Source organism: Salvelinus fontinalis, chromosome 3 (assembly GCF_029448725.1).
Source record: "Salvelinus fontinalis isolate EN_2023a chromosome 3, ASM2944872v1, whole genome shotgun sequence".
In the NCBI taxonomy this organism is placed as follows: domain Eukaryota; kingdom Metazoa; phylum Chordata; class Actinopteri; order Salmoniformes; family Salmonidae; genus Salvelinus; species Salvelinus fontinalis.
In genome coordinates this window covers 59,773,678-59,796,802 of record NC_074667.1, presented here as the reverse complement: position 1 = coordinate 59,796,802, position 23,125 = coordinate 59,773,678, and the positions used below count along the sequence as shown (strand labels likewise).

Here is a 23,125-nt window from a genome sequence, read left to right as displayed (position 1 = left end):
TCAAAAGTAAAGTGAATATTGTATTTTGAAAGGCAGATACTTGAATATGTGTGCAAATTGAAAGAGTGATTTGGTGCAGTGAACAAGTGACTTTGTGAATTTGTTTGTAGTACTCAGTCAATTGAAAATGTGCTTAGAATTTTGACCACGTGACATTTTGATTATCTGTTTGGAGTCTTGTACTTAGAGTTGTGAAAATGTACCACATACTTGTGAAAATTGCACCAAAGTGAAAAAAATTAAGACTGTAAATTGTCTTTTCAAATGTTTTATGACTTTTAATGGAATAATTGTTATGAATACTGAAACAATACAAAATGTAATGCTACATCTCGTGTGTGTGTTAATAAAGTTGCGACATTTGAAGCATGTTGTGTTTTCGTGGAACTGCTGTTAGAGAGAGGGGGTATAAGGGAGGGGGCGGTGTATAGTACTATCAGTTCTGTGCACGTGTGTGTGTGTGTGTGTGTCTGGTGTGTGTGTGTGTGTGTGTGTGTGTCTGGTGTGTGTGTGTGTGTGTGTGTGTGTGTGTGTGTGTGTGTGTGTGTGTGTGTGTGTGTGTGTGTGTGTGTGTGTGTGTGTGTGTGTGTGTCTGGTGTGTGTGTGTGTGTGTGTCTGGAGTGTGTGTGTCTGGAGTGTGTGTGCCTGGTGTTTGTGTGTCTGGTGTTTGTGTGTGTCTGGAGTGTGTGTATGGTGTGTGTGTAGTGGGGCGTGTAGGTTACTAGGTCCTAACCTTTTTCTGTTATTTTTATCGGTCCCCACATCCTGCTCTCTCTCGCTCTATCTCTCTGTCTCCACCCTTCATTCACTCTCACCACCCTCCATAGCCACTTTAACTGCAGTACACACACACACACACAACAAAAGTCCATATCTGCTTCTTCAGTCAAAAACAAACGTCCAGTCAAATTGGGTTTTGTGGAGAAGGAGGAAGGAGAGAAGATGACTACTCTCAGAACAACAGTAGTCGTTTTACTGGGTGAGTTGTGCTGTACTTGTTATTATGGCTTTCAGATTATTATTTATAGAACACCAACAGTCAGTCTTCTTTTTCTTCTTCTCTGAAGGTTTCTACACCTTCTGCCAGGAGACAAGTAAGTTTTGTGCCATTGTCTAAGTTGTGTGTGTGTGTGTGTGTGTGTGTGTGTGTGTGTGTGTGTGTGTGTGTGTGTGTGTGTGTGTGTGTGTGTGTGTGTGTGTGTGTGTGTGTGTGTGTGTGTGTGTGTGTGTGCGTGCGTGCGTGCGTGCGTGCGTGCGTGCGTGCGTGTGTGTGTGTGTGTGTGTGTGTGTGTTTCTGAATGTGTCTGACTGTGTTGTGTACCCCCTGTTCCCCCCGTCCCAGGAACCTCAGTCCTAGGAGCCTCAGTCCCAGGAACCTCAGTCCCAGGAACCTCAGTCCCGGGAACCTCAGTCCCAGGAACCTCAGTCCCAGGAACCTCAGTCCCAGGAGCCTCAGTCCCGGGAACCTCAGTCCCAGGAGCCTCAGTCCCAGGAACCTCAGTCCCAGGAACCTCAGTCCCAGGAGCCCCAGTCCCAGGAGCCTCAGTCCCAGGAGCCTCAGTCCCAGGAACCTCAGTCCCAGGAACCTCAGTCCCAGGAGCCTCAGTCCCAGGAGCCTCAGTCCCAGGAACCTCAGTCCCAGGAACCTCAGTCCCAGGAGCCTCAGTCCCAGAAACCTCAGTCCCAGGAGCCTCAGTCACAGGAACCTCAGTCCCAGGAACCTCAGTCCCAGGAACCTCAGTCCCAGGAGCCTCAGTCCCAGGAACCTCAGTCCCAAGAGCCTCAGTCCCAGGAACCTCAGTCCCAAGAGCCTCAGTTCCAGGAGCCTCAGTCCCAGGAACCCCAGTCCCAGGAACCCCAGTCCCAGGAACCTCAGTCCCAGGAGCCTCAGTCCCAGGAACCTCAGTCCCAGGAACCTCAGTCCCAGGAGCCTCAGTCCCAGGAGCCTCAGTCCCAGGAGCCTCAGTCCCAGGAACCTCAGTCCCAGGAGCCTCAGTCCCAGGAACCTCAGTCCCAGGAGCCTCAGTCCCAGGAGCCTCAGTCCCAGGAGCCTCAGTCCCAGGAACCTCAGTCCCAGGAGCCTCAGTCCCAGGAGCCTCAGTCCCAGGAGCCTCAGTCCCAGGAGCCTCAGTCCCAGGAACCTCAGGCCCAGAAGCCTCAGTCCCAGGAGCCTCAGTCCCAGGAACCTCAGTCCCAAGAGCCTCAGTCCCAGGAACCTCAGTCCCAAGAGCCTCAGTTCCAGGAGCCTCAGTCCCAGGAACCCCAGTCCCAGGAACCCCAGTCCCAGGAACCTCAGTCCCAGGAGCCTCAGTCCCAGGAACCTCAGTCCCAGGAACCTCAGTCCCAGGAGCCTCAGTCCCAGGAGCCTCAGTCCCAGGAGCCTCAGTCCCAGGAGCCTCAGTCCCAGGAACCTCAGTCCCAGGAGCCTCAGTCCCAGGAACCTCAGTCCCAGGAGCCTCAGTCCCAGGAGCCTCAGTCCCAGGAGCCTCAGTCCCAGGAACCTCAGTCCCAGGAGCCTCAGTCCCAGGAGCCTCAGTCCCAGGAGCCTCAGTCCCAGGAGCCTCAGTCCCAGGAACCTCAGGCCCAGAAGCCTCAGTCCCAGGAGCCTCAGTCCCAGGAGCCTCAGTCCCAGGAGCCTCAGTCCCAGGAGCCTCAGTCCCAGGAGCCTCAGTCCTAGGCAGACCGTTGCTGTACGGCCCCTCAACAGCCCTAGAGAAGACTGTAGAAGAATTCCAGTGTGAAGTGCTGCATTACCCTAAAGAAGAGTCCATCCTCTACCAGCTATTCAGGTGGGTGTTGCTGTATTGTAGGGAATTCAGGGGGTAGCCCTGACCGAGAGTCAAACGACTGTCAACCCAAAACCTTAGTTGTTACGCCAAAATATCATTTTCTGAACCTTTGCTAAGTATTTGGTTAAGATCGCTACAATATCTACCTCAAGACCCTAAGTACTGGAGATCTGACAGGAGGTGTTGTCAAAATGAATATATCAGCAGGCAAGTAGGCTAATCAATTCAATGCAGTGCCTAGGGGGTAGGGTTCTAGGGGTCAATTTGAAACTCACATGAGACAAGACCTTAAAGATGCACAATGCAGTGCCTAGGGGGTAGGGTTCTAGGGGTCAATTTGAAACTCACATGAGACAAGACCTTAAAGATGCACAATGCAGTGCCTAGGGGGTAGGGTTCTAGGGGTCAATTCGAAACTCACATGAGACAAGACCTTAAAGATGCACAATGCAGAAATCGCTCCGCCATTTCCTGGTTGTTAAAATTCGAATAGTTCGCCTAATTGCAGTTTATGTGACAAAACAAGCATGTATAGTGTAGAGAATCATTGTACCCTAAACCGCTGTGAAGTATCTTTTCAATAACCAATATCGTATCTTCAGCTGTTTGAAGCTGGTGTACAAAAATTCAAGTAAAAGATGCAAAAACAAATCTTAAGAAGGGGAAGCATAGGAATAGCACACATAGAACAGATCTACCGCTTCTGAGACTTGCTTTTAATGAGGATTACAGATCCTCATTAAAAAAGCACTTCATGGCTACCGACATGTTGGTCGCCCACAAAAAGTTACATATTGCAGCTTTAAGGTTCTACAGAGCCCTGTCAATATAATGCCATGTAAACAATACAATAAAATATACATTTTACCACTGTTATGTATCCAATCCATTACTGTAATCTGTCCTCAGGGAAGGTGACCGGTCCAAGACCTTAGGCTTCTACAGTGCTCTGTCTGGTGAGATGGCCAATTTCCCTCTGTTCATCACTGCTTCCTACGAGGGCTACATGGTGTGTGTAGCCAGCGTCCAGAACAACACAGTAATACAACCCACAGTCAGTCAAAGACACCACCTCAGAGTAGTCGGTGAGTCGTAGGCCCTGTATTAATACTTTTGTTTTGTTCTGGCAGAATTAGCATTGGAGGGAATGGCTGCCATTTTACGGGCTCCTAACCAGATGTGTGTTTTTCGCATTGTTTGTAACTTATTTTGTACATAATGTTGATGCTACTGTCTTTTATGACTGAAAAGAGCTTCTGGATATCAGAACAGTGATTACTCACCTCAAACTGGACAAAGATTTTTTTCTTTAATGAGCGAAATATATAATGTTTCTCCCAGACAAGGCTCAAGTCCCCTTCATTCGCATTAAGAAAATAAGGAAATACAGGGGGCGAAGATCAGGGTGCCTTGTGAGAATCCGTCGGAGAGTGGGTAACCCGCCTCTACCATCCGTTCTATTAGCCAATGTGCAATCACTGGAGAATAAACTGGAAAAGCTCATTTTGAGACTATCCTACCAATGGGACATGAAAACCTGTAATATCTTATGTTTCACCAAGAATGACAACACGGATAATATACAGTTGGCTGGGTTTTCTGTGCATCGGCAGGACAGAACAGCTACGTCCGGTAAGACGAGGGGTGGGGGTGTGTGTCTATTTGTCAATAACAGCTGGGGCGCGATGTCTAATATTAAGGTATTGCTCAAGGTATTGCTGAAGTAGAGTACCTCATGATGAGCTGTAGACCACACCATCTACGAAGAGAATTTTCAGCTATATTTTTCATGCCGTCTATTTACCACCACAAACTGATGCTGGCACTAAGACCGCACTCAACGAGCTGCATAAGTCCATAAGCAAAGAAGAAAATGCTCATCCAGAAGTGGCGCTCCTAGTGGCCGGGGACTTTAACAGACAAACTTAAATCCGTTTTACATAATTTCTACCAGCATGTCACATGTGCAACCTGAGGGAAAAAAACTCTAGACCACAGACTGTCCGCAATAGGCTGAGAGAGGCTGGACGGAGGGCTTGTAAGCATGTTGTAAGGCAGGTCCTCACCAGACATCACCGGCAACAACATCGCCTATGGGCACAAACCCACCGTCGCTGGACCAGACAGGACTGGCAAAAAGTTCTCTTCACTGATGAGTCGTGGCTTTGTCTCACCAGGGGTGATCGTCGGATTCGTGTTTATTGTCGAAGGAATGAACGTTACACTGAGGCCTAGACTCTGGAGTGGGATCGATTTGGAGGTGGAGGGTCCGTCATGGTCTGGGGCGGTGTGTCACTGCATCATCGAACTGAGCTTGTTTTCATTGCAGGCAATCTCAAGGCTGTGCATTACAGGGAAGACATCCTCCTCCCTCATGTGGTACCCTTCCTGCAGGCTCATCCTGACATGACACTCCAGCATGACAATGCCACCAGCCATACTGCTCGTTCTGTGCATGATTTCCTGCAAGACAGGAATGTCAGTGTTCTGCCATGGCCAGCGAAGAGCCCAGATCTCAATCCCATTGAGCACGTCTGGGACCTGTTGGATTGGAGGGTGAGGGCTAGGGCCATTCCCCCCAGAAATGTCCGGGAACTTGCAGGTGCCTTGGTGGAAGAGTGAGGTAACATCTCACAGCAAGACCTGGCAAATCTGGTGCAGTCCATGAGGAGATGCACGGCAGTACTTAACGCAGCTGGTGGCCACACCAGATACTGACTGTTACTTTTGATTTTGACTCCCCCTTTGTTCAGGGACACATTATTCCATTTCTGTCAGTCACATGTCTGTGGAACGTGTTCAGTTTATGTCTCAGTTGTTGAATCTTGTGCTCATACAAATATTTGCACATGTTAAGTTTGCTGAAAATTAACGCAGTTGACATTGAGAGGACGTTTCTTTTTTTGCTGCGTTTACAATGTCTTCACAGAACTACAATTTCCTCATAGAACTAGAATGTACTCATAGAACTTGAATGTCCTCAGGTAATTCAAATGTCTTCATAGAACTAGAATGTCCTCATAGAATTTGAATGTCTTTATACAATTACAATGTCTTAATAGAACTAAAATGTTTTCACAGATCTAAAATGCCCTCCTAGAATTAGAACACAACATTATCAGATTCTATGGTTGTACTGTATGGTTGTATGTGTTCTCCCACAGCCCCAGTCAACGGTGCAGAGGTTGTAGTCCAATCAGGGTCTGTGGAGTTCTACGAAGGGAAGCCACTGTCCCTACGTTGTAACATCACCAAAGGGAACCACGTCTCCTACCAGTGGCTGGTGGATGGGAAGCCCCTCCCCCTGTCTCCTTTACACAATCAGACACAGGAACAACTCTTCATCTACAGGTACTGTATTGTGGATGGTCTGTTATTACTGGGCTGTCTGGTCTGTCTGTCTTGTGTTTGTCTTTCAGACGTTCACTTTTGCCCACCTGAAGATGCATGTTAGATCATGGGTGCATTGGATATGCAAAAAACTGAAGAGAACTGATATATTTATTGACAAATACACCATTCCAGTCACATAGATCTTCGTCAATGTTTTATTATTTAGCTTCTTGAAAATATGTGAAAACTCACTGGAAATATTGTTGACAATATCTGTATTTGTATGCTACAGGATGGTGCTCGAGGACAGCGGGGAGTACACCTGTGTTGCTACCAACCAACTCAACTTGACCGAGGTCTACTCCTCCAGGAGCACTGCCAAGGTCATCAAGGTCAAAGGTCAGAGGTCAGGGGTCATTTGTATCACATAATTATGGAGTAAGTAGGGTGAAGTTTCCCCTAGACGCTGATCTTGAGTCAGTTTAGCATTTTCCACACGAATGCTTATGGTGAGGCTTGGGGGAGGGGAAGCTGATCCTACATCTGTCCCTAGGGGATACTCAGAGATAGAGGGCTCTAGTGCCAAAAAAAAAAGTTTTTGCATGGGCAGCAACATAGAGGGATTTCACCATTATGAATTAGTCAACTGGGTGGGACTTCCTATGGGTTAAGGAAGGATCACATAATTCCATCCGGGTCATCAGGAGGGATCAGCCTATGAATTATGTTCGTGAGCAAACATTCCATAACTGCAGCTGACAGTATATCACCAACCTTGGCTTTATACCTGTTCAAACAACACAATGCAAGTGGCAGTGTGCACCCTTTCAGTTTGTTTACCAACTCATAGAAGTAGTAGAAGAAGAAAATTGACTACTTCAAAATGGAAATGCCCTCAATGGTGCTGCCCGTGCTCTCACAGATGTCATAATGGGACCGATACAAAGAAGAGTCCTCTATTATTCTTTATGGCAGTGGTTATCAACCTTTTTGGTTACTGTACCACCAACTGAATTTTGCTCTGCCCGTAGTACCCCTCATGTGCATTTTACCAGTAGGCCTGTGGTCTCATCAGTCTTCTCAAGTACCCCCTGTGGGTAGGCCAAGTACCCCCAGAGGTCCTAGTACCATGGTTGGAAACCACTGCTCTATGGGGAAACTTCACCCCGGAGCTAGAAACAGGGTGGCATGCGCAGACCAACTGGCAAGTGTCTTCACTGACATTTTCAACCTCTCCCTGACCTAGTTTGTAATAACTACATGTTTCAAGCAGACCACCATAGTCCCTTTGCCCAAGGAAGCGAAGGTAACCTTCCTAAATGACGACCGCCCCATAGCACTCATGTCGGTAGCCATGAAGTGCTTTGAAAGGCTGGTCATGGCTCACATCAACACCATCATCCCGGAAACCCTAGACCCACTCCAATTTGCATAACGCCCCAACAGGTCCACAGATGACGCAATCTCAATCGCACCCAACACTGCGCTTTCCCACCTCGACAACGTTGAGACAGCTTATAGGAAGGAGGTCAGAGACCTGGCCGTGTGGTGCCAGGAAAACAACCTCTCCCTCAACATGAGCTCAAAGGAGATGATCGTGGACTACAGGAAAAGGAGGACCGAACATGATCCATCTCTCCAGAAATAAGTCCCTCACTGTTGCCGCTTGTTATAGACCCCCCCCCCCCAGCCCCCAGCTGTGCCCTGGACATCATATGTGAATTGATTGTCTCCCATCTATCGTCAGAGTTCGTACTGATAGGTGACCTAAATTTGGATATGCTTAACACCCCGGCCGTCCTACTATCTAAACTAGATGCCCTCAATCTCACACAAATGATCAAGGAATCTACCAGGTACAACCCAAAATCCATAAACATGGGCACCCTCATAGATATCATCGTGACTAACTTGCCCTCTAAATACACCTCTGCTGTTTTCAACCAGGATCTCAGCGATCACTGCCTCATTGCCTGCGTCCGTTATTGGTCCGCTGTCAAACGACCACCCCTCATCACTGTCAAACGCTCCCTAAAACACTTCATGTGAGCAGGCCTTTCTAATCGACCTGGCCCTGTCATGCCCTGATCTGTTTCACCTGTTCCTGTGATTGTCTCCACCCCCTCCAGGTGTCGCTTATTTTCCCCAGTGTATTTATCCCTGTGTTTCCTGTCTCTCTGTGCCAGTTTGTCTTGTATGTTAGACAAGTCAACCAGCGTGGTTTTCCCGTACTCCTTTGGCCGCCTTTCCTTACAGTTCTCTGCTGCCAATGACTGGAACGAATTGCAAAAATCACTGAAGTTGGAGACATATCTCCCTCACTAACTTTAAGCGTCAGCTGTCAGAGCAGCTTACCAATCGCTGCAGCTGTACACAGCCCATCTGTAAATAACCCAACCAACTACCCCTACCTCATCCCCATATTTGTTTTTGTTTTTCTGCTCTTTTGCACACCAGTATTTCTACCTGCACATCCTCATCTGCACATATATCACTCCAGTGCTAAATTGTAATTACTTCACCACTATCGGCCTATTTATTGCCTTATCTCCTTACTTCATTTGCACACACAATATACAGATTTTTCTATTGTGTTATTGACTGTACGTTTGTTTATCTCATGTGTAACTCTGTTGTTTTTGTCGCACTGCTTTGCTTTATCTTGGCCAGGTCGCAGTTGTAAATGAGAACTTGTTCTCAACTGGCCTACCTGGTTAAATAAAGGTGCATTTTTTAAAAATAATAATAAAATAAATAAATCACATCGACGGGGTTGTAGTGGAGCGGGTCGAGAGTTTCAAGTTCCTTTCTGTCCACATCCCTATGCATAGTCACTTTACCCCTGCCTCCATGGTCAAAATACCTTGACTAACCTTTTCCCCCGCACATTGACTCTGTATCGGTATTCCCTGTATATAGCCTTGTTATTGTTATTGTTGTTAGTGTTACTTTTGTTTTTATTTTTTACTTTAGTTTATTTAGTAAATATTTTCTTAACTCTATTTTCTTAAAACTGCATTGTTGGTTAAGGACTTGCCAGTAAGCATTTCACTGTAAGGACTTGTCAGTAAGGACTTGTCAGTAAGCATTTCACTGTAAGGACTTGTCAGTAAGGACTTGTCAGTAAGCATTTCACTGTAAGGACTTGTCAGTAAGGACTTGTCAGTAAGCATTTCACTGTAAGGACTACACCTGTTGTATTCAGTGCACTTGACAAATAACCTTTTATTTTATTTGATGGGTTAAACACCCCCCTCCTGTAATTCTCACAGAAACCACTTGATGTCACCAACATTTTTAACACTTTCCCTGGATGCCACTAGTCTTTCCCTGGATATCACTAGTCTTTCCCTGGATGCCACTAGTCTTTCCCTGGATGCCACTAGTCTTTCCCTGGATGCCACTAGTCTTTCTCTGGATATCACTAGTCTTTCCCTGGATATCACTTGTCTTTCCCTGGATGCCACTAGTCTTTCCCTGGATATCACTAGTCTTTTCCTGGATGCCACTAGTCTTTCCTTGGATATCACTAGTCTTCCCTGGATGCCACTAGTCTTTCACTGGATATCACTAGTCTTTCCTTGGATATCACTAGTCTTTCCCTGGATATCACTAGTCTTTCCCTGGATATCACTAGTCTTTCACAGAATATCACTAGTCTTTCCCTGGATATCACTAGTCTTTCCCTGGATGCCACTAGTCTTTCCCTGGATGCCACTAGTCTTTCCTTGTAAATCACTAGTCTTTCCCTGGATGCCACTATTCTTTCCCTGGATGCCACTAGTCTTTTCCTGGATATCACTAGTCTTTCCCTGGATGCCACTAGTCTTTCCCTGGATATCACTAGTCTTTCCCTGGATATCACTAGTCTTTTCCTGAATGCCACTAGTCTTTCCCTGGATATCACTAGTCTTTCCCTGGATGCCACTAGTCTTTCCCTGGATGCCACTAGTCTTTCCCTGGATATCACTAGTCTTTCCCTGGATATCACTAGTCTTTTCCTGGATGCCACTAATCTTTTCCTGAATGCCACTAGGTTTTCCCTGGATATCACTAGTCTTTCCCTGGACATCACTAGTCTTTCCCTGGATATCACTAGTCTTTCCCTGGATATCACTAGTCTTTCCCTGGATATCACTAGTCTTTCCCTGGATATCACTAGTCTTGCTCAAATAAAAATGTAATCTGTCTCATCACAACTGTTTAAGTCAATCCACTAAAACAATTTTGAGGTAACATTTTTCTCATTTAGCAAAAGGTATTTATTAAATCTAATGAATTAGATCTATAAACATTCTATATACACACTGAGCGTACAAAACACTAGGAACACCTGTTCTTTCCATGAAATAAGTTGTACATTTTCCTGTGTGGCTCAGTTAGCAGAGCTTGGCGCTTGCAACGCCAGGGTTGTGGGTTTGATTTCCAGGAGTGACCAGTACAAGAAAGAATTCTGCCCTCTTATTTCCCTTCAAAATGTGTTTACCGAAGTATAGAGGCAGGTAGCCTAGTGGTTAGTGTTGGGCCAGTAACCCAAAGATTGCTGGTTTGAATCTCTGAGCCGACTAGGTCAAACATCTGTCTGTGCCCTTGAGCAAGGCACTTGACCATAATTGCTCCTGTTAGTTGCTCTGGATAAGAATGTCTGCTAAAATGTAAATTGACAGCCAGTATACATATACACTGCTCAAAAAAATAAAGGGAACACTTAAACAACACAATGTAACTCCAAGTCAATCACACTTCTGTGATATCAAACTGTCCACTTAGGAAGCAACACTGATTGACAATAAATTTCACATGCTGTTGTGTAAATGGAATAGACAACAGGTGGAAATTATAGGCAATTAGCAAGACACCCCCAATAAAGGAGTGGTTCTGCAGGTGGTGCCCACAGACCACTTCTCAGTTCCTATGCTTCCTGGCTGATGTTTTGGTCACTTTTGAATGCTGGCGGTGCTTTCACTCTAGTGGTAGCATGAGACAGAGTCTACAACCCACACAAGTGGCTCAGGTAGTGCAGCTCATCCAGGATGGCACATCAATGCGAGCTGTGGCAAGAAGGTTTGCTGTGTCTGTCAGCGTAGTGTCCAGAGCATGGAGGCGCTACCAGGAGACAGGCCAGTACATCAGGAGATGTGGAGGAGGCCGTAGGAGGGCAACAACCCAGCAGCAGGACAACTACCTCCGCCTTTGTGCAAGAAGGAGCAGAAGGAGCACTGCCAGAGCCCTGCAAAATGACCTCCAGCAGGCCACAAATGTGCATGTGTCTGCTCAAACGGTCAGAAACAGACTCCATGAGGGTGGTATGAGGGCCCGACGTCCACAGGTGGGGGTTATGCTTACAGCCCAACACCGTGCAGGACGTTTGGCATTTGCCAGAGAACACCAAGATTGGCAAATTCGCCACTGGCGCCCTGTGCTCTTCACAGATGAAAGCAGGTTCACACTGAGCACATGTGACAGACGTGACAGTCTGGAGACGCCATGGAGAACGTTCTGCTGCCTGCAACATCCTCCAGCATGACCGGTTTGGCGGTGGGTCAGTCATGGTGTGGGGTGGCATTTCTTTGGGGGGCCGCACAGCCCTCCATGGGCTCACCAGAGGTAGCCTGACTGCCATTAGTTACCGAGATGAGATCCTCAGACCCCTTGTGAGACCATATGCTGGTGCGGTTGGCCCTGGGTTCCTCCTAGTGCAAGACAATGCTAGACCTCATGTGGCTGGAGTGTGTCAGCAGTTCCTGCAAGAGGAAGGCATTGATGCTATGGACTGGCCCGCCCGTTCCCCAGACCTGAATCCAATTGAGCACATTTGGGACATCATGTCTCGCTCCATCCACCAACGCCACGTTGCACCACAGACTGTCCAGGAGTTGGCGGATGCTTTAGTCCAGGTCTGGGAGGAGATCCCTCAGGAGACCATCCGCCACCTCATCAGGAGCATGCCCAGGCGTTGTAGGGAGGTCATACAGGTACGTGAAGGCCACACACACTACTGAGCCTCATTTTGACTTGTTTTAAGGACATTACATCAAAGTTGGATCAGCCTGTAGTGTGGTTTTCCACTTTAATTTTGAGTGTGACTCCAAATCCAGACCTCCATGGGTTGATAAATTTGATTTCCATTGATAAGTTTTGTGTGATTTTGTTGTCAGCACATTCAACTATGTAAAGAAAAAAATATTTAATAAGAATAGTTCATTCATTCAGATCTAGGATGTGTTATTTTAGTGTTCCCTTTATTTTTTTGAGCAGTGTATATATATATATATAGTATACACATATCTAAGTCTTACCAAACGATGCTTTTTTCTTTTAGAAAAGAGACGTTTCCCTGAAGGGGGTTGTTTTCCTCCAAGTTGCCCTCTCTCTCCTGTCTAGGGCAGGAGTTTTCCCTGGTCAGGTCCCGCGGTCAGGAAAACTCCACCCTGCGTATTTCTCAAAGCTCCTGACAGCTAAAAGGGATTCTGTCATATATTTATATTTATTTTTTATTTTTTGTGAAGTCAGTGGATTGTATTAAATCAAACCCTGTATTCAGATGATATCTTGTTCAAAACTCTCTCCATCCATCCTCTCCTCTCTTTCAGAGCTCGTGTCTGAACCGGACCTCCACATCCTGGTACTGAAGGAAACAGACGGGACCTACATTGCCCACGTCACGTGTCAATCACTCAATGGGACTCCGCCCATCACCTTCTCCCTCTACAGCAGGTCAGAGTTCATCAGCACGGAGACGGTTGACGAGCGATTCGCCACGTTCTCTATTCCAGTGGTTCTAGATCTCCACATGGGCTTTCTACAGTGTCAGGCGGAGAACGGAGACCGGGTGGTGTACGGTCAGTGGAAGGCCATGCACGTTGGTGAGTCTGTCTCTCTGTCTGTCTGTCTCTTTGTCCGACAGTCTGTTTCAAGAAAAGGATTTGACCTATAGTTCTGTTCTCAGCACTCAAGACCCACTAGACTTATCACCCACTGGACTTATCACCCACTAGACTTATCACCCACTAGACTTATCACCCACTAGACTTATCACTCACTAGACTTATCACTCACTAGACTTATCACTCACTAGACTTATCACCCACTAGACTTATCACCCACTAGACTTATCACCCACTAGACTTATCACCCACTAGACTTATCACCCACTAGACTTATCACTCACTAGACTTATCACCCACTAGACTTATCACCCACTAGACTTATCACCCACTGGACTTATCACTCACTAGACTTATCACCCACTAGACTTATCACCCACTAGACTTATCACCCACTAGACTTATCACTCACTAGACTTATCACCCACTAGACTTATCACCCACTAGACTTATCACCCACTGGACTTATCACCCACTGGACTTATCACCCACTGGACTTATCACCCACTGGACTTATCACCCACTGGACTTATCACCCACTGGACTTATCACCCACTGGACTTATCACCCACTAGACTTATCACCCACTGGACTTATCACCCACTGGACTTATCACCCACTAGACTTATCACCCACTGGACTTATCACCCACTAGACTTATCACCCACTGGACTTATCACCCACTGGACTTATCACCCACTAGACTTATCACCCACTAGACTTATCACCCACTAGACTTATCACCCACTGGACTTATCACCCACTAGACTTATCACCCACTAGACTTATCACCCACTAGACTTATCACCCACTAGACTTATCACCCACTGGACTTATCACCCACTGGACTTATCACCCACTGGACTTATCACCCACTAGACTTATCACCCACTGGACTTATCACCCACTGGACTTATCACCCACTGGACTTATCACCCACTGGACTTATACATTCTCATACATTGAAACTCATCATTTCATGTTTGCATCCCAAATGGCATCCTTTTTCCCTACAGAGTGAAAATGTTTTTGCTTTGGTCAAAAGTAGTGCACAAAAGTAGTGCTCTAAAGTTGCCATTTGTGTCGCTGAGTATATCTACCCCCCCCCCCCCAGTTCCAGTAGGTGGAGCTGTGACGATGCACTACGACACCGACGTGGGAGAAAACTTCTCCATTGTGGGCCTGACGTTCTACTGTTCCGTGGAGAGGGGAACCTTTCCCCAGTACCGCTGGTTCCTCAACGGAACTGTTCTAGAAGGCCGTGGAGACTTCTACTGGGTGCAGAACCAGACGGGGCAATCCATTTTGTTGTTATCTGTGGGGAAGAGCAGTGCCGGAACGTACCATTGTGATGTGTCCGACAGCTTTGATGGCACTACGGTGATCAGCAGTGAGGAGAGGTACATCGATAAAGAAGGTTTGGTCTGAGATTAGTTTTTTATTTTTCTTAAATATATTTTTCTTGGATAGAGAGAGATAGCTGAAAGAGCAGTGGGCCAGATTCAAACCCATGCTAGCAGTGGTACATTGAGGCCGGATTCAAACCCATGCTGGCAGCGGTACATTGAGGCCAGATTCAAACTCATGCTGGCAGCGGTACATTGAGGCCAGATTCAAACCCATGCTGGCAGTGGTACATTGAGGCCGGATTCAAACTCATGCTAGCAGCGGTACATTGAGGCCAGAGTCAAACCCATGCTGGCAGCGGTACATTGAGGCCACATTCAAACTCATGCTGGCAGTGGTACATTGAGGCCAGAGTCAAACCCATGCTGGCAGCGGTACATTGAGGCCAGAGTCAAACCCATGCTGGCAGCGGTACATTGAGGCCAGAGTCAAACCCATGCTGGCAGCGGTACATTGAGGCCAGATTCAAACCCATGCTGGCAGTGGTACATTGAGGCCAGATTCAAAACCATGCTGGCAGTGGTACATTGAGGCCAGATTCAAACCCATGCTGGCAATGGTACATTGAGGCCAGATTCAAACCCATGCTGGCAGCGGTACATTGAGGCCGGATTCAAACTCATGCTAGCAGTGGTACATTGAGGCCGGATTCAAACCCATGCTGGCAGCGGTACATTGAGGCCGGATTCAAACCCATGCTGGCAGTGGTACATTGAGGCCGGATTCAAACCCATGCTGGCAGTGGTACATTGAGGCCGGATTCAAACCCATGCTGGCAGCGGTACATTGAGGCCAGATTCAAACCCATGCTGGCAGCGGTACATTGAGGCCAGATTCAAACCCATGCTGGCAGCGGTACATTGAGGCCACATTCAAACCCATGCTGGCAGCGGTACATTGAGGCCACATTCAAACCCATGCTGGCAGCGGTACATTGAGGCCAGATTCAAACCCATGCTGGCAGCGGTACATCGAGGCCAGATTCAAACCCATGCTGGCAGCGGTACATTGAGGCCGGATTCAAACCCATGCTGGCAGCGGTACATTGAGGCCACATTCAAACCCATGCTGGCAGCGGTACATTGAGGCCACATTCAAACCCATGCTGGCAGCGGTACATTGAGGCCGGATTCAAACCCATGCTGGTAGCGGTACATTGAGGCCACATTCAAACCCATGCTGGCAGCGGTACATTGAGGCCAGATTCAAACCCATGCTGGCAGCGGTACATTGAGGCCACATTCAAACCCATGCTGGCAGCGGTACATTGAGGCCACATTCAAACCCATGCTGGCAGCGGTACATTGAGGCCAGATTCAAACCCATGCTGGCAGCGGTACATTGAGGCCACATTCAAACCCATGCTGGCAGCGGTACATTGAGGCCAGATTCAAACCCATGCTGGCAGCGGTACATTGAGGCCAGATTCAAACCCATGCTGGCAGCGGTACATTGAGGCCAGATTCAAACCCATGCTGGCAGCGGTACATTGAGGCCGGATTCAAACCCATGCTGGCAGCGGTACATTGAGGCCAGATTCAAACCCATGCTGGCAGCGGTACATTGAGGCCACATTCAAACCCATGCTGGCAGCGGTACATTGAGGCCAGATTCAAACCCATGCTGGCAGCGGTACATTGAGGCCAGATTCAAACCCATGCTGGCAGCGGTACATCGAGGCCAGATTCAAACCCATGCTGGCAGCGGTACATTGAGGCCGGATTCAAACCCATGCTGGCAGCGGTACATTGAGGCCAGATTCAAACCCATGCTGGCAGCGGTACATTGAGGCCAGATTCAAACCCATGCTGGCAGCAGTACATTGAGGCCACATTCAAACCCATGCTGGCAGCGGTACATTGAGGCCAGATTCAAACCCATGCTGGCAGCGGTACATTGAGACCAGATTCAAACCCATGCTGGCAGCGGTACATTGAGGCCAGATTCAAACCCATGCTGGCAGCGGTACATTGAGGCCACATTCAAACCCATGCTGGCAGCGGTACATTGAGGCCACATTCAAACCCATGCTGGCAGCGGTACATTGAGGCCAGATTCAAACCCATGCTGGCAGCGGTACATTGAGGCCACATTCAAACCCATGCTGGCAGCGGTACATTGAGGCCAGATTCAAACCCATGCTGGCAGCGGTACATTGAGGCCACATTCAAACCCATGCTGGCAGCGGTACATTGAGGCCAGATTCAAACCCATGCTGGCAGCGGTACATTGAGGCCACATTCAAACCCATGCTGGCAGCGGTACATTGAGGCCAGATTCAAACCCATGCTGGCAGCGGTACATTGAGGCCACATTCAAACCCATGCTGGCAGCGGTACATTGAGGCCACATTCAAACCCATGCTGGCAGCGGTACATTGAGGCCAGTTTCAAACCCATGCTGGCAGCGGTACATTGAGGCCAGATTCAAACCCATGCTGGCAGCGGTACATTGAGGCCAGATTCAAACCCATGCTGGCAGCGGTACATTGAGGCCACATTCAAACCCATGCTGGCAGCGGTACATTGAGGCCACATTCAAACCCATGCTGGCAGCGGTACATTGAGGCCAGATTCAAACCCATGCTGGCAGCGGTACATTGAGGCCAGATTCAAACCCATGCTGGCAGTGGTACATTGAGGCCAGATTCAAACCCATGCTGGCAGCGGTACATTGAGGCCGGATTCAAACCCATGCTGGCAGCAGTACATTGAGGCCAGATTCAAACCCATGCTGGCAGCGGTACATTGAGGCCAGATTCAAACCCATGCTGGCAGCGGTACATTGAGGCCAGATTCAAACCCATGCTGGCAGCGGTACATTGAGGCCACATTCAAACCCATGCTGGCAGCGGTACATTGAGGCCACATTCAAACCCATGCTGGCAGCGGTACATTGAGGCCACATTCAAACCCATGCTGGCAGCGGTACATTGAGGCCAGATTCAAACCCATGCTGGCAGCGGTACATTGAGGCCAGATTCAAACCCATGCTGGCAGCGGTACATTGAGGCCGGATTCAAACCCATGCTGGCAGCAGTACATTGAGGCCAGATTCAAACCCATGCTGGCAGCGGTACATTGAGGCCAGATTCAAACCCATGCTGGCAGCGGTACATTGAGGCCAGATTCAAACCCATGCTGGTAGTGGTACATTGTACAAAGGCTCCAGACACAGAGACTTAGACCACTGGACCATCCCAGGCATGAGAGTCTTTGCTTGACTGGAATTGTGTGTGTGTGTGGTTATGTGTGTGTGTGTGTGTGTGTGTGTGTGTGTGTGTGTGTGTGTGTGTGTGTGTGTGTGTGTGTGTGTGTGTGTGTGTGTGTGTGTGTGTGTGTGTGTGTGTGTGTGTGTGTGTGTGTGTGTGTGAATCTTACAGACACATGGCTCTACATAGGGTCAATGGGTTGTATGTAGTTCAATCAAAGCCTGTATTCAGATGTTTGAAGTTGTTTTTGTTTGTTTACCTCTTCTTCTTCCTCTGCCAGTGTTGAACCACCTCCCTACCGTGGTGGTGGCTGTTGTGTTCGGCTGTTTCCTCTTCCTGGTTACCTTGGTGACCACATGTTGTTTCATTGGTCTGCTGTACGGTGAGTGTACACTGTTGACTTTTTCTCCTCTCTCTCGTCTCTCTCGCTCCTCTCTCTTTTCAGTTTGTCTCTCTGTCTCTCTCTCTCCTCTCTCTTTTCAGTTTGTCTCTCTGTTTCTCTCGCTCCTCTCTCTTTTCAGTTTGTCTCTCTGTTTCTCTCACTCCACTCTCTTTTCAGTTTGTCTCTCCGTCTCTCTCTCTCCTCTCTCGTTTCAGTTTCTCTCTGTTTCTCTCGCTCATCTCTCGTTTCAGTTTGTCTCTCTGTTTCTCACACTTCTCTCTCTCTTTTTTCAGTTTGTCTCTCTGTTTCTCTCGCTCCTCTCTCTCTTTTTTCAGTTTGTCTCTCTGTTTCTCACACTTCTCTCTCTCTTTTCAGTTTGTCTCTCTGTCTCTCTCGCTCCTCTCTCTTTTCAGTTTGTCTCTGTTTCTCACACTTCTCTCTCTCTTTTTTCAGTTTGTCTCTCTGTTTCTCTCGCTCCTCTCTCTCTTTTCAGTTTGTCTCTCTGTTTCTCTCGCTCCACTCTCTTTTCAGTTTGTCTCTCTGTCTCTCTCGCTCCTCTCTCTCTTTTCAGTTTGTCTCTCTGTTTCTCACACTTCTCTCTCTCTCTTTTCAGTTTGTCTCTCTGTTTCTCTCGCTCCTCTCTCTCTTTTCAGTTTGTCTCTCTGTTTCTCACACTTCTCTCTCTTTTCAGTTTGTCTCTCTGTTTCTCTCGCTCCTCTCTCTCTTCAGTTTGTCTCTCTATTTCTCTCGCTCCTCTCTCTCTTTTCAGTTTGTCTCTCTGTTTCTCACACTTCTCTCTCTTTTCAGTTTGTCTCTCTGTTTCTCTCGCTCCTCTCTCTCTTCAGTTTGTCTCTCTGTTTCTCTCGCTCCTCTCTCTCTTTTCAGTTTGTCTCTCTGTTTCTCACACTTCTCTCTCTCTCTCTTCAGTTTGTCTCTCTGTTTCTCTCGCTCCTCTCTCTCTCTTCAGTTTGTCTCTCTGTTTCTCTCACTCCTCTCTCTCTTTTCAGTTTGTCTCTCTGTTTCTCTCGCTCCTCTCTCTTTTCAGTTTGTCTCTCTGTTTCTCACACTTCTCTCTCTCTTTTCAGTTTGTCTCTCTGTTTCTCTCACTCCACTCTCTTTTCAGTTTGTCTCTCTGTTTCTCTCGCTCCTCTCTCTCTTTTTTCAGTTTGTCTCTCTGTTTCTCTCACTCCACTCTCTTTTCAGTTTGTCTCTCTGTTTCTCTCGCTCCTCTCTCTTTTCAGTTTGTCTCTCTGTTTCTCTCGCTCCTCTCTCTCTTTTCAGTTTGTCTCTCTGTTTCTCTCTCTCCTCTCTCTTTTCAGTTTGTCTCTCTGTTTCTCTCTCTCCTCTCTCTTTTCAGTTTGTCTCTCTGTTTCTCTCGCTCCTCTCTCTTTTCAGTTTGTCTCTCTGTTTCTCTCACTCCACTCTCTTTTCAGTTTGTCTCTCCGTCTCTCTCGCTCCTCTCTCTTTTCAGTTTGTCTCTCTGTTTCTCTCGCTCCTCTCTCTCTTTTTTCAGTTTGTCTCTCTGTTTCTCTCACTCCACTCTCTTTTCAGTTTGTCTCTCTGTTTCTCTCACTCCACTCTCTTTTCAGTTTGTCTCTCTGTTTCTCTCGCTCCTCTCTCTTTTCAGTTTGTCTCTCTGTTTCTCTCGCTCCTCTCTCTTTTCAGTTTGTCTCTCTGTTTCTCACACTTCTCTCTCTCTTTTCAGTTTGTCTCTCTGTTTCTCTCACTCCACTCTCTTTTCAGTTTGTCTCTCTGTTTCTCTCGCTCCACTCTCTTTTCAGTTTGTCTCTCTGTCTCTCTCCTCTCTCTCTTTTCAGTTTGTCTCTCTGTCTCTCTCTCTCCTCTCTCTTTTCAGTTTGTCTCTCCGTCTCTCTCCTCTCTGTTCAGTTTGTCTCTCTGTCTCTCTCCTCTCTCTCTGTTCAGTTTGTCTCTCTGTCTCTCTCACTCCACTCTCTTTTCAGTTTGTCTCTCTGTCTATCTCGCTCCTCTCTCTTTTCAGTTTGTCTCTCTGTTTCTCTCACTCCACTCTCTTTTCAGTTTGTCTCTCTGTTTCTCTCGCTCCTCTCTCTTTTCAGTTTGTCTCTCTGTCTCTCTCGCTTTTCAGTTTGTCTCTCTGTCTCTCTCACTCCACTCTCTTTTCAGTTTGTCTCTCTGTTTCTCTCGCTCCTCTCTCTTTTCAGTTTGTCTCTCTGTTTCTCTCGCTCCTCTCTCTTTTCAGTTTGTCTCTCTGTTTCTCACACTTCTCTCTCTCTTTTCAGTTTGTCTCTCTGTTTCTCTCACTCCACTCTCTTTTCAGTTTGTCTCTCTGTTTCTCTCGCTCCACTCTCTTTTCAGTTTGTCTCTCTGTCTCTCTCCTCTCTCTCTTTTCAGTTTGTCTCTCTGTCTCTCTCTCTCCTCTCTCTTTTCAGTTTGTCTCTCCGTCTCTCTCCTCTCTGTTCAGTTTGTCTCTCTGTCTCTCTCCTCTCTCTCTGTTCAGTTTGTCTCTCTGTCTCTCTCACTCCACTCTCTTTTCAGTTTGTCTCTCTGTCTATCTCGCTCCTCTCTCTTTTCAGTTTGTCTCTCTGTTTCTCTCACTCCACTCTCTTTTCAGTTTGTCTCTCTGTTTCTCTCGCTCCTCTCTCTTTTCAGTTTGTCTCTCTGTCTCTCTCGCTTTTCAGTTTGTCTCTCTGTTTCTCACACTTCTCTCTCTCTGTTCAGTTTGTCTCTCTGTCTCTCTCCTCTCTCTCTGTTCAGTTTGTCTCTCTGTCTCTCTCCTCTCTCTCTTTTCAGTTTGTCTCTCTGTCTCTCTCTCTCCTCTCTCTTTTCAGTTTGTCTCTCTGTCTCCTCTCTCTCTTTTCAGTTTGTCTCTCTGTCTCCTCTCTCTCTGTTCAGTTTGTCTCTCTGTCTCTCTCTCTCCTCTCTTTTCTGTTTGTCTCTCTGTCTCTCTCTCTCCTCTCTCTCTTTTCAGTTTGTCTCTCTGTCTCTCTCCTCTCTCTTTTCAGTTGGTCTCTCTCGCTCCTCTCTCTTTTCAGTTTGTCTCTCTGTCTCTCTCGCTTTTCAGTTTGTCTCTCTCGCTCCTCTCTCTTTTTCTCCACTTCTCTCTCTCTCTCTCTCTTTACCACTCCTTAATTAAAATTACTTTTACGTGTCACAAATTAATATCTTAACCCTAACTCTGTTGCCTGTTTTTCCCACAGGGAAAAGACAGTATCTTGTTGAAACGTCTACGTAAGTGAATTTACTTCCAGTAACAACTTCAGCCCTGAGATCTCACCTGTTTCACCAGGTGTATTTCCAACCACTACAGCGGCCAGATATTCATCCCCGTATTCCTCCATCTCCTACAGGCTGGATCTCAAGTTGGGTCTGGAGATGCACAACATAATGGTGTCTGATGATGATGAAGAGTTCCTGGGTCGCCCGTGCATTATGGTGTGGCCGAGGATGATAACCAAGTTTTGTGTGTGTGTGTGTTTGTGTGTGTGTGTGTGTGTGTCTGTGTGCGTGTGTGGAAAGATAATAAGTACAAGTAGTTCATTTCAAACTTCCCCACAGAGTGTAACAGAGTCCCCTTTTCTCCCAATGAAGGATGAAGAGGAATACATGGAGGATGAGGGAGTGGTAAGAGCAGCCAGAATCGTTGACTCAGATCAGGTAATGTAGCCTAGATCAATCAATCAATTAATTAATCAACTAACCCATCAATCAACCAATCAATCTATTATAATCCATCCATTCACCATGAATCAGTTAACCAATTAATCAATCAATAAATTAACCAATCAATCAGACTGATGTCACTGATCCACAGGGGGAAGTAGAATCAACAGACGAGTGGCTGTGGCTACAACAGGAACTGAAGACCTTGGAGGATGAAATTCCAGAAAATAGCTTTTAAATTCTACAACCATCTAAAAAGAAGCGATTCCTACACATTCCATCACAAAGCCCTCACCTACAGAGAGATGAACCTAGAGAAGAGACCCCTCAGCCAGCTGATTCTGGGGCGCTGTTCACAAACACAAACAGACCCCACAGAGTCCCAGGACAGCAACACCAATTTGTAAGTCGCTCTGGATAAGAGCGTCTGCTAAATGACTTAAATGTAAATGTAAACACAATTAGACTCAACCAAGTTATGAGGAAGCAAAAAGAGAACTATTTGACATACTGGAAGTAATCACCCCAAAAAACAGAGCAAATTAAAATGCTATCTGGCCCTAAACAGAGAGTACACAATGGCAGAATACCTGACCACTGTGACTGACCCAAAATTATGTACAGACTCAGTGAGCATAGCCTTGCTATTGAGAAAGGCCGCTGTAGGCAGACCTGTCTCTCAAGAGAAGACAGGCTATGTGCACACTGCCCTCAAAATGAGGTGGAAACTGAGCTGCACTTCCTAACCTCCTGCCAAATATATGACCATATTAGAGACACGTATTTCCCTCAGATTAAATAGACCCACAAAGGATTTGAAAATAAATTAAACATTGATAAACTCCCATATCTTCTAGGCGAAATACCAGTGTGCAATCACAGCAGCAAGATTTGTGGCCGTTGCCATGAGAAAAGCGCAGCCAGTGGAGCACAAACAACATTGTAAATACTACCTATACTTGTGTTCATTTATCTTCCCCTACTATTCGTACTACAACTATTTGCACGTTGCTAAAACATTGTACATAGCTAATAATATAACACTTGAAATGTATTTTTCAAACCTTTGTGACTGCAATGTTTACTGTTCATTTCTAATAGTTTTTTGTTAATATTGTTTTGTCTTCTCGCTTTTGTTTGTTGTTTATATCACTTGCTTTGGCAATATAAACACATGTATTCCATGCAAATAAAACCCATTTGAATTGAAACTGAATTAATGAGAGAGAGAGACAACTGAATACAATTAACTATTAGGGAGATGTCCATTGTTACAAGACAGACAAATTAAAAATATTTTTGGCGAATAAAAGTGGATAGCCAATTATGACTTCTGTCTGCTACGTTTTCACAAAGAGATCCATATGATCATGTTTATGACCAAGTGAGCCACATCGTATCAATATTGTTCACTTTTGTGTGAAATTACATTTTCACGACGGCCCCTTGGGAGATAGCACGCTACGTACGTAGGTGT

General features: G+C 46.7%; 1 protein-coding gene across 3 annotated transcripts; it reads left to right on the top strand.

Annotated features, from left to right (window-relative positions):
* Positions 1-622: 622 nt before the first annotated feature.
* Positions 623-22,864, top strand: LOC129851240 (mucin-19-like). Of its 3 annotated transcripts, XM_055917651.1 has the most exons (13): positions 630-979; positions 1,068-1,094; positions 1,343-2,789; positions 3,699-3,874; positions 5,954-6,140; positions 6,415-6,521; positions 12,716-12,988; positions 14,124-14,426; positions 17,908-18,009; positions 21,186-21,216; positions 21,336-21,420; positions 21,577-21,642; positions 21,800-22,864. In XM_055917651.1, the coding sequence occupies exons 1-13, from the start codon at positions 943-945 to the stop codon at positions 21,884-21,886; spliced, it is 2,928 nt and encodes a 975-aa protein (XP_055773626.1). In that variant the 5' UTR covers positions 630-942; the 3' UTR covers positions 21,887-22,864. The 3 variants fall into 3 exon arrangements, with proteins under 3 accessions (XP_055773628.1, XP_055773627.1, XP_055773626.1); XM_055917652.1 differs by lacking the exon at positions 1,068-1,094 and having other exon boundaries at positions 629-979; XM_055917653.1 differs by lacking the exons at positions 21,577-21,642; positions 21,800-22,864 and having other exon boundaries at positions 623-979; positions 14,124-14,409.
* Positions 22,865-23,125: the final 261 nt, after the last annotated feature.

What these genes read in the sequence shown, in the direction of transcription:
- LOC129851240 (XM_055917651.1), top strand. Translation starts at nt 943, where the DNA reads ATGACTACTCTCAGAACAACAGTAGTCGTTTTACTGG. An exon ending in AACAGTAGTCGTTTTACTGG is followed by an intron (nt 980 to 1,067) that starts GTGAGTTGTGCT and finishes TCTTCTCTGAAG; the next exon opens with GTTTCTACACCTTCTGCCAG. An exon ending in TGGGTCGCCCGTGCATTATG is followed by an intron (nt 21,421 to 21,576) that starts GTGTGGCCGAGG and finishes CTCCCAATGAAG; the next exon opens with GATGAAGAGGAATACATGGA.